The sequence below is a fragment of the Trichechus manatus genome, unplaced genomic scaffold (assembly GCF_000243295.1).
Source record: "Trichechus manatus latirostris isolate Lorelei unplaced genomic scaffold, TriManLat1.0 scaffold00041, whole genome shotgun sequence".
NCBI lineage: Eukaryota > Metazoa > Chordata > Mammalia > Sirenia > Trichechidae > Trichechus > Trichechus manatus.
In genome coordinates this window covers 9,892,726-9,910,129 of record NW_004443977.1, presented here as the reverse complement: position 1 = coordinate 9,910,129, position 17,404 = coordinate 9,892,726, and the positions used below count along the sequence as shown (strand labels likewise).

The 17,404-nt window shown below is 48.0% G+C and overlaps 1 protein-coding gene across 1 annotated transcript in view; it reads right to left on the bottom strand.

Moving 5' to 3' along the window:
• WNT6 (Wnt family member 6) overlaps positions 1–890 on the bottom strand; it is a 14,999-nt gene extending 14,109 nt beyond the window's left edge. The window contains 1 exon segment of the mRNA XM_004376388.2: positions 740–890. Coding sequence (XP_004376445.1) covers positions 740–890 — 151 coding nt within the window.
• Positions 891–17,404: the final 16,514 nt, after the last annotated feature.

The following is a 17,404-nucleotide window of genomic DNA, read 5'->3' as shown; positions in this document are numbered from 1 at the left end:
GCCAGGAGGGGCTGGGAAGAAGTGTGGAGAGGGGCAAGGGGGAGAAGGAAGAGGCGCTGAGGGCTGGGGGACGGGCTGGGAGGGAGACGTTTGACAGGTTTGTTGACTGTAAAGAGAGAAAACTTCCCAGGAATGAGGGAGTTTGGTGGGGGGCGGGGGGGGTTGCGGAGGCAGATGCTGGAGCAGCGGCCTGGGAGGAACTCGGCCTCGGGCACAGGGTGCTGCTGAGAGGGGTGTCGAACTCGCAGGCTGGTCGGCGGGGTCCTGCAGGGGTCACTTCCTCCCCGGCTCTGCCCCGCCGGACGCCCTTTCCTCAGCTTCTTCTGAGCCAAAGAGGCGCCCTAGGCCCCCGCTCTGGCCCCCCCCCAGCCGTCCAGCCTTTTTAGCCTGCGTTCGCTGCGGGGAGATTGGACAGCAGGACAAACCTCTCGATTGCTTGCGCCGGCGCGCGTGAGCGAGTAGAGGGCGGGGGTGTGCTTCCCAGAGACCAAGGGGTCAGAGTCGCTGCAACCCCGCCTTCAGGAACGCCCACTCTGCCGGGTCTTGCGTGTCCGCGGTCCCTGCCTTACGTTCCTTCCCAACTTAGCCGGGGCAGAGGGGGTGGGAGAGCCAGCTGCAGGTGAGATGGCGTTTATCTGATTCTCTAATGCCACAAAAATGTCTTTGATGCCCCTGGCCCCCTCCCCACGGGGGGAAGATCAAAGGCCCCGTGGGGAGGAGGGACAGCTCCATTCATCACGGAGCGAGCTGGCAGCGGGCGGCAGCCCCTGCTCCTCTAGCCCCCGCTCCTGTAGCCAGGATAGAGCCCCCTCCCCCGACGTGCCCAGTGGTGCCGAAGGACAGGTGGTGCGGGTGTTCAGCAGCAGGGGCCAGTCCCCCATCACCACCATCTAGTGTGGCCACCAGCCTTTGAGGGTATCGTGGGGTGTGGAGGACAGATCGAGGACCTCAAGCCTGTGTGGCAGACACTTCAGGTGCGGGAGGAAAGCTCCTGGCTGGCGGTTTGGGGGGCAGGAGGGAGAGGAGAGAACCTGAGCTCAGGTAGTGAGGTCACTGCAAGAGAGACTAACACTTGTGGTAACAGAGAGAAGGTAGGATCCTGAGTCCCCCAGAAAGTGGGGGCAAGTGGATCAAGATGAGGCTGAGTGACAAAAGGCCACACATGCCTGTCCCAGGGAGAAGGCAGATGTGGGACAGGAAGGATGACAACGCTAGAAGAAACGGAGAAATGTTGGTCTAGGCACATCAGGAAGCCCCTGGATTTGCTGGGAGCACACCCCAGGGCCTTGGTGTCTAACCTGATGTGCTAGGTAGAGAGAGTTCTCAGGGTGGGGGGGATGCTGGGGCACCCAGAGAGGGGGACGGACTGAAGGAGATAAAGAGGGGGGGTGGCCCAAGTGCTGCCCCCATTTTAGCCTTTAACAGCACCCACATGCCTCGCACAGCCCCCAGCACCGATCATCTTTGTACTCAGTCGTTTCTGCAGGGCAGTGCCAATCTGGACACTTGCACACTGTTAGACACACCCAGATTGGGCACAGACTCAGACCAGATGGCACCCAACAGGCAGCCGGAGGGCTCTGGGGGTTCCTGGAGGCTGCAGGTGGCCAATGACTAGCCCCCAGGGAGCCACTGCTTGGGTTCCAAATCCCCTGCCCCCACCCTGCTACTGTTATTGCAGATTATGAAATGCTCTCCCTATCCTGCATTCTTCTCTGAGACAAGAATTTTAATGTATTTGTCTTTGTCATCAGGGGACCTGGGCTCTGGGACCGCCCTGCCTCTGCCTGAGGAGGGAGCGCCCCAAATCTAGTCCTTGCTGCCTCCAGACCCCAGCCTCTCTCCATTACCCACCCCCCTACCATGGCCTAGCCCTGCCCCTTGCCTCCCCCTGCTCAGACACAGCCTCTCTATGGGGTGGATAAAAATGATGTTATTGAAACAACAGAATTGGGAGCAGTGGCAGAGAGCAGGGATCAGCTCAGGAAACTGGGGCGTTTGCCAAGAAGCCTTCTCCCCCGCAGGCGGCCTTTCTGCCCCCCCCCCCCCCCTTTCCTACAAACGCGAACAGCCCGCCCCACCCCTTCTGCAGCACTTGCTCTGGCCAGAGCTTACGGAATCTTCTGCTATCCCTGGACTCCTCAAGCCCTTGTCCCCAGAGTTCCATTCCAGAGTCAGTTGGCCCAGGAGTGCCCGCACAAGTGTTGGGTAGGACAGGCTGGTGTCTGTGATGGACAGAAGTCCTGAAGTCCAAATTCCCAGAGCCTCAATTCCCAGGCAAGCCTTGCCTCTGCCCACTCCCTTTCGCCCTCTCTGCATCCCCATCTGAGGGTTGCCTGGCACTTGGGGTAGCGCGAGAGCAATGACTTCCACTCTTATGGCCCCAAACTTTCAGAGAGATGAGTTTAGATGTTCCTGAGGTTTCAATCCACCACTATCGCCTTAGAAGACTTCCCACAGAGCAGAGATGGGGAACCAGGAGATATACACAGAGGCACACAAAGACAGACCAAGATACACGCACACACACACTCTCTCTCTCACACACACACACACAAAGCTGGTCGTAGGCTTTCAGATGTCGTTGTTGTTAGTTGCTATCAAGTCAAATTCTGAGTTATGACAACCCCATATGTGCGGAGTAGAACTGCTCCATAGGGTTTTCAAGGCTGTGACCTCTCAGAAGCTTTCAGATAACCCCTCAGAAACCACAGGGCACCTTCGCCTCCCCCAGATAATGCTGGATAAATTTCACCCGTAGTTATAGGGGCTGGCTCAGGCCGAGATACATGCCTGCCTCCCTGGAGAGCTCTCTCTCTCTCTCTCTCTCTCTCTCTCTCTCTCTCACACACACACACACACGCACGCGTGTGCACATGTGCCACCTCTGCACAGACATGCGTGTGGAGGAACATTCATGAGTGATTGGAATGGGAACATAGCAGCTTAGAATGGACAGCAGAAACAGGGAGGTGTCCATTTAATCAGAGGCACTCCGCCTTTTCCTCTATCGCTCTGCCTGAGGTCCACAGAACCTGTTAACTCCACTTATAGGCCCTGGTGCAAAAGAGAGGCAGAGAAACGGAGACATGGGTGTCTGGCTATGGGGTTGGAGAGGAAGGAGGGGCAGAGGTGGGGACTGTGGAGCGGGGAGAGGCAGCTGGAGGTAGATAACATCAGAATCGCTGCAGGCAGAGCAGAGCCCTGCGTGTGCTTCGGATTCTCTCTCGCTGTCTTTTGCGTCTTTTCCCGTCTCTCCCATCTCCATAATTTGGTCTCTATTTGTGTCTGTCTCTAAATCACTTTCTCTGTTTCTTTGTTTCTCAGAATGACTGAAGCTGCAGGAGCCCAGGAATTTGGGCCTGTGACCCTTTCCCTCCCAGTAACCTTCCTCTCTGCCTCCCTCCTCGTTTCCCTCCCTCCCTCTCCAGCAATGGGACCTAACTGCGATCCCTTTAGGGTAGAGACACGGCTTGAGAATTCCTAAGGGCCCTGGGTCTCTGGATCCCTGGAGAACAGAGAGAGGAAAGGCCAACCCTCCAGAGAGATGGAGGGAAAGGGAGAGAGAGACAGAGAGGCAGAGAGAGAGATAGAGAACTTTCTTCTCCCCTCAGTATCTCAGCCAGCTCTATTCCAGCTTTTCTCCAGCCCACCTGAAGTTGTGAACTCATGAGAATGTGCCTTTCCAGCTGAGGCCGGGAGCTCGAATGCCTGGTTCCCAGCTTTAGGCAGTCTGACTCCTGCCTTGCAGGCGGAGTTCCTTCCGAGGCGCCCTCTGGGACTTTGTCCAAGGGAACCCCCACCCCAGGCCTGAGCCCACCTGCCTCACGTCTTTCACACCTCTCATGCCCCCAACCTCGCAATCCCCCATCAGTCAAAGGGAGAAAGAACCCCAGGAGGAGGGTGAAGAGGGGGAGGGAGAGCTAGGGGCTGAGGAGGGAGGGCTGCTGCCCACCCACCAGGACTGGGCTGGGGGAAAGCCAGGGAACATTTGTTTCTACTTAGCTCAGTCCCAGTGGCCCCGAGTGGGAGTGATTGGACCCCGGAGCCTCTCCAGCCATCTCAGCCCAGGGCTGGCTCCTGCGGTATTGACTATAGGGTGGGTAGAGGCCCCTGGTATGACCTCCACTCTCTCTTCACTTCTCCATTCTTCCAGGCAACACCATCTATCCCCACTGCTTCCGCTCTCCCCTCTGAGCAAATTAAGCCTCCTATGTCCAGGTCTCCAGATCCAGCCTCTCTCCTGATTGTGTTTCTGTCTGCTGGCTGTCTCTTCCTGGGCTGCAGTCAGCACGTTTTTAATCGAACACCTACCGTGTGCCAGGCACCCAGCTAGACTATCATTAAGCGTATCATCTCACAACCAAATGGAAAACCACTACTGTCTAGGTGCGATGGAGGAGAAGGGGAGAGGCTGGGAGAGGCTCTGATGGGGAACTGACCAGGTCAGGAAGAGAGGATGGAGAAGCGGGGCAGGGGGGTGGGGGGCGTGAAACGAGGTTGGTTTGGGGTTGAGAAGAATGAAAAGCAGTCTAGTGGGAGATGAGGCTGGAGGGATTTGGGAGGAATCAGACCAAGGTTAAGGCCTTATAGGCATGGAAGGGAATTTCTCCTTATTTTAAATGCAGTGGGGATTCGAAGAATGTAATCAATGTTACTGAATTGTAAATGTAGAAATGTTGAATTGGCATACATTTTGCTGTATATATTCTGAACAACAACCACAAAATAATAATAGCAACTACTACAGTATTTAGGGATGCACTCTTGGATGACAAAGAAAAGTAAGGAGATACTTACCATAAAAGTCAGGGGTGGGAGAAGGAGGCTGTCCTATTTGTGAGGAGCTCACGGAGGGGATGGCTGGCATTGTTCTGCCTATTTTCATAGGACTTGGTTTCAAGGGTGTATATTTGTTTTATTATCTTTTCTGTATTTGTTCTGTCAAGAATAAAAAGTTTTTTAAAAGCTATTTTCATAGGCAAAAGGTAGAAACAACCCAAATGTCCATAAACTGGTGAATGGATCAATAAAATGCAGTATATCCATGCAATGGAAAATTATTCAGCCATAAAAAGGAATGAAGTACTGACACCTTCTACAAGGTGAATGAACTTTGAAAACATTTTGCCAAATGAAAGAAACCACACACAAAAGGCTACACAGTGTCTGCTTCCGTTTACATGAAATACTCAGAATAGGTAAATCCATACGGACAGAACACAGGCTGGTGGTTCCCAGTGACTCGGGGAGAGGAGAGTATGGGGAGAAACTGCTTAATGGATAAGGGATTCTATTTTGAAGTGATGGAGATGTTTTGGAACTAGACAAATGTAGTGGTTGCACAACATTTTGAATGGATTAAATGTCACTCAGTTGTTCACTTTAAAATGGTTAATTTTATGTTATGTAAATTTTATCTCAATAAATCAAAAAATAAGTAAATAAAAGCAGTGGGAAGCCACTGTGGAGATTTCACCGGGGCAGAGGGTGACATGGTCAGTTCTATGCTTTGAAAAGATGGCTCTGGCCACAGTGTGAAGGGGGGTTGGAGAAGAGCCAGAGTGGAAGCAGGAAGACCAGTTAGAAGAGGTCTCTGAAAAATGACTGTGGCTTTGACCCGGGTGAATGACAGGGGAGATGGAAAGAAGGGAACGGTTCTAACTGATGTCGAGGAAGTAGAGTTGAGTAGACTTGAGGATGAGTTGGAAACAGGGCTTTGAACCCAGGTTCATCTGGTTCGCACCCCTGCTGAGAATTTGCATCTCTAACAAGTTCCCTGCTGAGAATTTGCATTTCCACCCCAGATATACTGAAGCAGAATCTACAGTTTAACAAGATCCCCAGGAGATTCTTATGTATAAGTTCCTGGGAACTTGTGAGAAATACAAATTCTCAGCAGGGAACTTGTTAGAAATGCAGACTCTGGGGGAGGGGGTTTGAACTGGACCAAACTGGCTTGAAGCCCTGGTTGGAAAAGAGGATGAGGAATGGTTTCAGGATGTCCCTGAGATTTCTTGCCTAACAGGATGAACAGTGGTGCCGTCTCTCAACTAAGGATCACCAGAAAAGAATCAGTAGTAGGTGAGATGTGGGGAGGGGAGTTTGGGACATGAATTAAAGATGCTTCCGAAACATTCAAGAAGAGCTGTCAAGTAGGCAGTTGGATATATGGGTCTGGAGATGAGAGGGGAGGCCTGGGCTGAGTCATCAGGTGTAGGTTATAATTAAGCTGAGCTCATGAAGATCGCCCAGGGGAGTGCACAGAATGAGGAGAGCCTTGAGGAAGTACAGTATTTAATGGCTGGGTGAAGGGGGCCCAGGCTGCAAAGGAGATAGAGGAGGGGCTACCGAAGCGTGAGGAATAAAAGAGCATTGTGGTTTCACAGAAGCCAAGGAAAGAGAGCACTTTGAGAAGAGGAAAGTAGGCAGCTGTATCAACCACTTCTGAGAGGTCAGTCAGACGAGGAAGCAAATGCATCCACAGAACACAGTAGGAAAACCACTGAGTTAGTTAAACCTCAGGCTAATCTTACCAAAGCTCAAATATGATCCCGCCATTTTCTCGCTATAAAACTTCTACTGTCACACCTTTGCTTACAAAATAAAGTCCACACTTCTTAGCTTGGCATTTAAACTCCACCACAGTTTGGCTCTGTTTGTCTTTCCAGCCTCATCTTTCACTTTGTCTCCATGGGAGCCCCAGGCTCACAGGGGCTCACTGGTCAGGCCCCAAAGCCTGGCCCCACTCCCCCACCTCTGCCTCCACTCACCAGCTAACTCTTGAAGTCTCCTCTTTGTTTCCAGGCGCAGCTCAGCCCCCACCTTCTTCAAGATCCCAGATACCTGTATTTTGGAAGCAAAGTCTCCACTTCTCACTAATTCGTAGCATTTGCAACCTGACCTAGAGGAAATACAGTATTTGCAGTTGATTTTGTCTATCTTTTTCCTCTACTTGCTCCACTTGAGTTTTTTTGGAAGGTGTGACCCATGTCTGGCCTGAGTTCTGTTGGACTGTGAGAGAGTGGAAGATAGGCTGCAGGGCAGGGCAAGCCAGGCTCTGCAGATGTGGTAGCACCTCCTCTCCAAAACCAAGTTGTCCGAACTCAGCTGAGAAATTGTGGCTACAGGAGAGACCAGAGGATTCCTGAACACCCCCTCTCCCGGTGCATACACACACCCAACCACTAAAGCACACCACCACTAATACCACCGCTTAGCTCTGGGAGCCTAAGCACAGAGTCACAGCGCCATCTCCTGGCAAGATGAGACATTGTTCCTCAAAAGAAAAAAAACTTTCTGAAAGGTTGTTTCCATAACAAACCAAAAAAAACAAACCTGTTGTGGCCAAGTCCATCCGGACTCATGGTGACCCCATGTGCTACAGAATAAAACTGCTCCATAGAGTTTCTTTGGCTGTAATCTTTATGGAAGCAGGTTGCCAGGCCTTTCTTTCACAGCACTGCTGGGTGTGTTTGAATCATCAAACTTTGAGGTTAGTAGTCCAGCGCCATGCAGGTTCCTGTCTCCATAATAGAGAAATGCAAATGAAAAACTAGAACCAGGAAAAACACCAACCTTTTCAATTAACAAATGTTTACAGGATGTAAAACTCAAAACTGGCAGAGGTGTGGACATATAAGTTGAATCAATGATTTCACTTCTGGGGCAATATCCAGGGGGAGTTATTCAAGAAAAAAAAAGAACCAACTCTATGTATTGTAGTTGTTAGTCGGTTCTGACTCATAGCAACCCCATGTACAACAGAATGAAATGCTGCCCAGTCCTGCGCCATCCTCACAATCTTTGCTATGTTTGAGCCCATTGCTGCAGCACCTGTGTAGTGCCTTCCAAGCTGAGGGGCTCATCTTCCGGCACTATATCAGACAATGTTCCATTGCTATTCATAAGGTTTTCACTGGTCAATTTTTTTAAAAAGTGGATCTCCAGGTTTTTCTTCCTAGTCTTAGTCTGGAAGTTCCACTGAAACCTGTCCACCATGGGTGACCCTACTGGTATTTGAAATACCAGTGACACAGCTACCAGCATCACAGCAACATGCAATTCGCCTCATCATGACAAACTGACAGATGAGTGATGGCTGTTCATTGCCATCAAGTCGATTCCAACTCATAGCAACCCCATGTATGCAGAGAACTGCTCCATAGGGTTTTCAAGGCTGTGATCTTTCGAGAGCAGATCGCCAGGCCTTCCTTTTGAGGTGCCTCTGTGTGGGTTCCAGCCATCAAACTTTCAGCTAGTAGCCGAGCTCTTAACCATTTGTGCCACCCAGGAACTCCACTCTATGCATAACAAATGTAATTATAAATACATTTTCTACATTAAGTGAGGAACTAGGAGCGTCTGCCATGCCTACCTAGCTCATCTTCTGGCACTATACTATTAAACCAAGTATGATCTGTCCACACAATAGAATACGACGCAGCCATTAAAATGACAAATACGTTCATTGTACTGAAACAAGGAATACCTGTTACCTATTGCCATTGAGTCGATTCTGAAGACATAGGGGTGAGAGGCGATTGAGGAAGGCTTCTTGAGAGAAGAATGGCAATGTGGAAGAAGGCAGATACTTCAGGCACTGCATCATTTGCATTGAGTGGTTTCAGAGACATTTATTGAGCACATGTTATATGCCAGGAGGTAGAAAGCACTTTGGAGAAATACTTTGGGGAGTCCTCTGACCCTGACTGCCCCCGAGGAACATTCTTCAGCCCTATGAGCTTTGAATATTTTCCTAATCACTTCCCCTCTTATTTGATTTCTTTTTGCTGAATAGTGGATGTCTCTATAATAAAAACAAGGAGCAACCAGAGAGTAAATAAATAAGCCAAAAAAAAAAAAAAAAAAACTCAAAGCTCTTCTTCACCATTTAATAACATCAATCATATAAGGTTTTTTATTCTCTTCTGATTCTTATTGTTGCACACGCAGCTTCTACGTCATAGTCTATATTACGAAAACAACATTTTGGGTGTTCTTTCTTTTTTCATTTGACTCAATGGCAACGGGTTTGGTTCTGATGTCTTCAAGTTATGTTCCCTGCTCTGTGAGAGCCAGATCGTGCCATCAGGCTGTTGTGAACCCTACAGACAGCCCTCCTACCTACCTTCAGTGCCTCCACCAAAAATGAACCTAGGACTGGCCAGAAGGTGGTTGTTGTTGGGTGCTGTTAAGTCCATTCTGACTCATAGCGACCCTATGTAACAGAGTAGAACTGCCCCATAAGGTTTTCTTGGCTGTAATCTTTTCGGAAGCAGATCACCGGGACTTCCTCTTGTAGAGTCACGGGATGGGTTTGAACCATCAACCTTTTAGCTAACAGCCTCCTAGTTGCACCACCAGGGCCCCTTGGCTGGAAAGTAGGCCCAAATGAATGTGATAATTGTCCCATTTTGGAATTATACCCAGAATCATTTAAAGAGGCTGATCTCATGCCTCGCATGTCCTAGGCATTAAAGTGGATATGTCATAGGTTGGTGTCTTAGTTATCTAGTGCTGTTACAACAGAAATACCACAAGCAGATGGCTTCAACAAAGAGAAATTTATTCTCTCACAGTCCAGGAGGCTAGAAGTCCGAATTCATGGTGCCAGCTCCAGGGGAAAGCTTTCTCTCTCTGTCGGCAATGGGGGAAGGTCCTTGTCATCAATCTTCCCTTGGTCTAGGAGCTTCTCAGCTCAGGTAACCCAAGTCCAAAGGATGCGGTCTGCTCCTGGCTCTTATTTCTTGGTGGTAGGAGGTACCGTGTCTCTCTGCTCGCTTCTCTGTTTCATATCTCAAAAGAGACTTACTCAAGATACAACCTAATCTTGTAGATTGTGTTCTGCCTCATTAACATAATTGCCTCTAATCCTGCCTCATTAACAACATTGAGGTAAGATTTACAACACATAGGAAAATCACCTCAGATAAAGAAAGGCAGACAATCATACAATGCTGGGAATCATGGCTTAAGCAAGTTGACACACATTTTTAGGGACACACAATTCAATCCGTAACAGTTGGGTTCTAAGAAGCAGAGGCTGAGATGGAGTTTGGGGTTTAAGAGGTTTATTTGGGGTCAACTCCTGGGAAAGGTAGGAGAAGGAAGCAGGACCGGGCAGAGGGAGAAGTCTAAGCTTCGATGCAGACCCAACAAAGCCTCTGCCAACCCTCGAGCCTTGAGCTCTAAGTGAGTTTTGCCTGTCACAGTGTCCCTCACTGGGCTCCTTTACACCCCCCCTTCCCTCAGTCACTAGATGTGCAGACAGTCCCCAGAAGCATGTGACCTCAGGCAAAGAGAGTCTCTGAAGCTAAGGAAGTTGACAGCTGGAGACTGTCTGCTGACTGTACTCCCTGTGGCCGGGCAGTAAGACCTTTCTTGAAGGCAAACCTGGCTGCTGCATCTCATGTTTGCCATGGCAAGTTTGACAGATGAGGATAGTGAGACCCAGATAATGACTTACTCAGAATGACCAAGATGGTAGTCACTGAGTGGTAGAGCAAGGATTCTGGCTTGTGCTTCCTCTACCCTACAGCGGCCCAGCACCACCCCAGGGGAAGCCCCATCATGTCCCGTGGAGGAAGTGTTACTGGATGGCCCATAGATGATCGGAGGGAGTCACAGGGCATCAGAAGGACCAATGACATCCCCCAGGACATCAGAAAGGCAGGACCTGTCATGCCCATTTTTACTCACACGTTCCTCCACAGGGATGGTCCACAAGTTCCCTGAACCTCTTATGTGCCAGGACACCCCACTTTACCCATGTCTCTATCACAGCACGATGCACAAGGCTATGCTCCAGTGCCCACTGTCTGCCTTCCCCTGCACAGTGGGTCCCTCCATGGCACACACTCTGTTGTCATCTCCTAACTATTGCTTTGGTGTGTGTGTGGGAGGGGGCGATTTCAAAAAGCAAACACCATCATATCAGTTGGTTCTGAAAACAGAGTGTGATCAAATTCGGCTCAACCATCTACTAGCTGTGGGATCTTGAGCAAGTAGGTAGCCTGTCTGTGCCTTGATTTCCATGAGGGTAAAAAAATCTACCCCATAGTGTTGTAATGAGCATTAAAGAAAATCATGGAGGCACAGAGCAAAGCCAGTACTTGAAAGATACCAGGTTCTCATTCATTAGGAATGATCATTTTTTTTAAGTGAAGAATTCAGGCTGAGGATAGTCTTCTTGCAGTCAATGAAGATAGTGAGGACCCAAAGACAATTCCTAGGCAACCAGACGCATCGATGGGTCATCACTTAAGGGAAGGGTGGTGAGTTTCCTTGGATCTTTATCTCAGTCTTCACTTTTTCTTCGGCCTGTGAGCCAGCTCCTTCTGCACTTAAGTCCTCAGGTGTATTTGTGCCTAAGGTGTGCTGGGCACCCTCAGCTCCTGGCACAGCCTCCACACCTAGAACCACTTCTACACCCAAAAAGCAATGAGCACCATTTAGCTCTTTGGGTCCTGGTGCCTAGCACAGTGTCTGCACCTGAACAGGCCTCAGCAAGATTTGTTAAATAAATAAATGAATGTCAGAGAGAGAAGAGGCCTCACTGACCCAACCTATCATTTTATATGTGAACCCACTGAGGTCCACCTCCCAGTGGTGCCTTGCCAGAGACCACACAATTATTTGGTGAAAGATCCAAGCCTAGGACCCAGGTGTCCTGACCCCCAATATAAAGCCCTTCTCACAAGAGCTGCAGGAGGAGGCCAAAGCTTCCCTGGCCCCTCTACTGTTAAGGTAGAGGGTGGAGGGGACACCTCCAAGCTGAGGTCTCTATCCTTTGCAAGATTTTCCAAAATGGGATATGGGTACTACTTTGGCACTCAAGAAGTATTTCAGGTGGTAAAATTATTTTAATAAACATTTGCTTTAATGCATATTAAAAAATATAACTAGCATTTATAATCAGAATATAAATTGTCCTTTAAAAATAAGTTTAAGTTTAAAATGAGACAATTTGAAGAAAATTATTAAGTAAATAATAATCAAGGTGATACAAGGATATGGCAAACTCCGTGAAGAGCACTGCAAATGATGGAGTTGGGGGAAGCATGGCCTATGCCTAGGGCGTAATTAAACTCATCCATGCTCTGAGGAAAGAAACTGAGGCATCCCAGAGAGAATAGTAGGGCCCGCTGCCCCAGAGCACCGCAGAGGATGAGCCCAGCAGAGCATTCTCTCCTCCCAATCCAGGGTCCCCTGACTGCCTGAGAGGTTCTGAGAGCTCCTGGGGTGGGAATGTGAAGGCGAACTCCCAGAGCCTGGGAGTCCAGTCTGGTGCCTCCTTGTGTCCTGGAAACAATGTTGGAGGAGCAGTCAGAGACCTAGGTTCTGGTCCTAAGAGCTTACTTGCTTTGCGTTCTTAGACAAGTCACTTCCTCACTTGCTGCCTCGGTTTTCCCATATTACCCCGAGGGTGTGGCAATGGATGTTCAGTACAGGTTCGACAGTCCTTTAACCAAAAAAACAAAAACCAATCCTGTTGCCATCAAGTCGTTTCAGACTCATGGCGACCCCACAGGACAGGGTAGAACTGCCGCAGAGAGTTTCCAGCGAGCGCCTGGCGGATTCGAACTGCCGACTCTTTGCTTAAACAGCGGAGCTCTTTAACCACTGCACCACCAGAGCTCCGACAGGCCTTTAAGGATTATGAATCTTAGAAGCCAGCAGGGGACGCCAGAAGCTAAGGAGCGAATTTGAGGCACCTCTCAGACCATCCAGTAGAGGGGAGAAAAAGCCAAGATGAGACTGGAAAAGCAACTTAGCTTCAGCCGGAGAACTCGGATACCCAAGAGCCTGACTGGAGGCACCGGGCTATTCAACAGTCTGATGCGGGCTCCTCCCCGAAAGCAGCCACAGATCAGGCAAGCGAGGTTTCAGACCTAGTTCAGGGTAAGGCGCTCATAGCAACTAGAGACAAAAGCAAAACGATACAAAAAAAAAAAAAATCCATTTTGACTCATAGCGACCCTATAGGAAGAGTAGAAATGCCCCATAGTGTTTCCAAGACTGTAATCTTTACAGAAGCAGACTGCCACATCTTTCTCCCACCTAGCGACTGGTGGGTTGGAACCACTGACCTTTCGGTTAGCAGCCAAGCACTTAACCACTGCACCACCAGTCTACCTAACAAGAGACCAAACTGCCCGTATTCAAGAGCAACATTTCTTTGGGGACCTCCAAAGGGGGGTTGGGTGGGAGTTGAAGATGAGACTTTCTCTCTCTCTCTTTACAAAAATGTTTTTAAATACTGCTTGGGATAAAGATATCTAGCATCATGGGAAACTATCAGGTTCTACAAAACACCCAAATGCATCATTTTTTACCTCATCTAAGTTAAAAATGAATTTGTCATTTCAAGATATTTAAACAAGATAGCTCATTAGGGTATTACTGGTAATAGTAAAAGGTATATGGAGAGACAACCTAAAGATACACTGTTCAAGAGGAAAACAAGAACTGTGCATCCAAGATAAGTCCTATAAATGAGTAAACTTCTGGAAGGAAACACAAGAAAGTGTTACAGGGGTTACTTTTGGGAGTATGAGAAAGGGAGATTTACTTTCATTTTATACCTCTCTATACTGCTTTGGTGCTCTGGTGGCACAGAATTTAAGAGCTCAGCTGCTAACCAAAAAGGCTGACAGTTCGAATCAACCAGTCACTTCTTGGAAACCCTATGGGGTGGTTTTACTCTGTCCTATAGGGCCACTGTGAGTGGAACTGACTCAACAGCAACGAGTTTGGCTTGGCTTTTTTATACTACTTTGAATTTTTCTGATAATGTACATGTGTTACTAGTTTTAAGATGTCAACAGGGATTATCTAGTGGGAAGATTATGGGCCATTTTGTTTTTTTCCTTTATGCTTAAAATTTTTAAACAAAAATGTCTTGTTGTTTTGAATGGGTAATACATTATAATGTTAAAAAAAATCAGAGCAATATAACAAAGTATACATTGAGATGTCTTGCTCCTATCCTAAAGGGAGACCAGGGGAAGGGGAAGGACACCTCATGATCATCGGGTGGAGATGCAAGTCCAGGCTCCCCACATAGTTTGTAAAAATGGCAGCAGCATCAGACCTTCTTCTCTAACTTTACAAGCAGGGAGGAGAATCAAGATCATCATCAGTGCAAGACTGATTCCCATGAGATGGAGGTCAGACATACCTCAACTCTCCAACCTTTTACCAATTCTGACACCAGACATCCCTCCCACGGCACACTCTACTTCTCTGCTGTGTTTAATAATTCATTGCAATGGCCACACAGAACTCACAGACCATACTCACGATTGTGGGGTTTGTTAGGGAAGTAACAGGTTACAATTCAGGATCAGGATCAACTTGGAAGTAACAGGAACAACTCAGGGCACAGTTCTTCGATCAGGACAGCTTCTTCTTGGCCATGCCCAAAGGCAGGCCTCTGCTTTCCAGGCCCTCGCTCTTGGCCCGGGCTCTAGGCCCCGGGCCTCTAACCTGATTGGGCAAGTGTTACAAAGCTATTTAGCTCCACCAATATGTGCCTGGAGGCACCCCACTGTGTCAGGAAACCTCCTGCCCGAAGACACTCAGTTCTATCGCCCCATGGGCCAGGCCTACCACGCCATCTTGTGCCGGTCTCCTGGTTCTGCTGCTGCTGGACTCTGCTGTTGCTTGCCGCCACTTCTCACCACTGCTTCTTGCCATCTCTCGTGTTACAGTGTTACAGCTCTCACTGTCTCCTGCGTCTGGAAGGTTCTCAGTGCAGGGACCCCAGGTCCAAAGGATGCACTCTGCTCCTGGCTATTCTTACTGATGGTAGCGAGGTCCCCCTCCAACCTCTGGGATTGGCTCCCTTTAAGCCTAGTGGATGGCACAACTGACCAATCCCCTACAAGGGTTCTATGCACCTTATTTGCATTAGCAGGCTGTCTAATCCCACAGTTGAGCCACAAGTACCTTATTTACATAGTCCCATCCAATCATTTTGTGGGAGTTACAAGACCATGGCTAGAAGGGCTATATGATAGAGTTCACTGCACCACAGGTCTCCACCGACACCACCTAGTAGAGGGGTTGATTTCCAGCAGGGGTGAAAGTTCTAGCTCCCCACTCAGCCTATGACACCACCCAGCAGAGGGTTAACAGTGCCTCATTACAGTCTGGAAAGGCTGGGAGTCTAGACTCCCCAACTGGCCTTTGCTGGCAGGGGTGGAAGTGGGACCACAGTTGTTTTATTTTGTTTTTTGTGGCATTTGATTGGAGTAGAAAGTAGAGCAAGAGTTTTCTGTCTTGCTAGGCTGCCCCTTTCCTGGTCCTTTGACTAGACAGAGCAACTTTTGGGGGGGCTTTTTTATCACCTGTTGGTGTTTTCAGATTGTTGGCTTCTCCAGCACTCAGTCTGGGATGTATGGGGCAAAAAGAAAACCCAGGGAACTCACCACATGTTGTTCCTTGGGCCTCAAGACCCTAGTCAGTTTGCTTTTCTTCTCTCCACCTTTCAGAGACATCTTATGCCTACTTTGTATGTAATGTGCAGGGGTTTTAGCTGTACTTAGCAAGAGGAATAGGGAAAAGTACTTCTACTCTATCTTTCTGGAAGCATGTTGTTGTTGTTCGGTGCTGCTGAGTCGATTCCCACTCATAGCAACTCCATGTGACAGAGTAGAACTGCCCCACAGAATTTTCTTGGTTGTAATCTTTATGGAAGCAGATCACCAGGTCTTTCTGCCTCAGAGCCACTGAGTGGGTTCAAACTGCCAACCTTTAAGTTTGCAGCCGAGCGCTTAACCGTTGCGCCATTCTGGAAGCATGTCTCTCTTTTTTAAATAGCTGCAGGGTATGAAATTGTATGAATGACCCATAAATTATTTAATAAATCCTTTATTGGTGAATATTTGTACTATTTTCATTGGTACTGTAAAAAAAATGCTGCAGTGGAAAACTTTGTACATATGCCATTTCATATGTGTGCAGGTGTATCTAGGATACATTTCAGAAGTCAGATTGCTAGGTTAAAGGATAAGTGTATTTATGATTCTAGCAACTATTGCCAAATTTCCCTATATTCTTTATGTCTAAAAAAACTAATAAAAGTTATTTTTAAAGCAAAAATGAAAATATATTTATAAAAAATTAAAGGAAGTTGTAACAATGTTCCATAACATTTATTATTTATAGAGAGCATACTATGTGCCACTCTTTTTATTGGATTATAACATGCATACAGAAAAGTACATAAATGTACATGTAAATGTACAGTTTGATGAATTTTCATTAAGTGAACACACCCAAGTAACTAGAACCCTTCAAGAAAGAGAACACCATATATCAGAAGCCCCCCGAATACTTTATATACCATGTATCAGAAACCCTCTGGTAACCTTTCCAGTCACTATCTCTTCTTTCCAAGGGTACTCACTGTCTTAACATCTTCTTCTTCTTTTCTTTGTTTTTTTAATTGTGTTTTAGGTGAAAGTTCACAGAGCAAATTAGTTTCTCATTAAACAATTAATACACAAATTGTTTTGTGACATTGGTCGCCAACCCTGCGATGTGTCGACACTCTCGCCTTCTCAACCTCAGGTCCCCCATTTCCATTTGTCCAGTTTTCCTGTCCCTTCCTGCCTTCTCGTCTTCACTTTTAGGCCGGTGTGCCCATTTAGTCTCTTATACATAGTTGAATTACGAGTGTTATTGTTTGTATTATAGGCCTGTCTAATCTTTGGCTGAAGTGTGAACCTCAAGAGTGACTTCAGTACTGAGTTAAAAGGGAATCCAGGGACCATACTCTCGGGGTTTCTCCAGTCTCTGTCAGACCAGTAAGTTTGGTCTTTTTTTTTTGTGAGTTTGAATTTTGTTCTACATCCCCCACCCCCACCCTGCTCTGTCCAGGACCCTCTATTGTGATCCCTGTCAGAGCAGTCAGTGGTAGCTGGGCACCGTCTAGTTGTTCTGGACTCAGTCTGGTGGAGGCTGTGGTAGTTATGGTCCATTAGTCCTTTGGACTAATCTTTCCCTTGTGTCTTTGGTTTTCTTCATTCTCCTCTACTCCAGAAGGGGTGGGATCAGTAGATGTGTCTTAGATGGTGTCATAGATTGAATTATGTCCCCTAAAAAATGTGTGTATCAGTTTGGCTGGGCCGTGATTTCCAGTATTGTGTGATTTCTTGTATGTTGTAAATCCTGCCTTTATGATGTTAATGAGGGAGGATGGGTAGCAGTTGTGTTAGTCAGGCAGGACTCAATCTACAAAAATGGATTGTGTCCTGAGGCAACCTCTTGAGATATAAAAGAGAGAAGTGAGCAGAGAGACAGGGGGGCCTCATACTACCAAGAAAACAGTGCTGGGCACAGAGCGCATCCTTTGGACCCGGGGTCCCTGGGCGGAGAAGCTCCTAGTCTGGGGGAA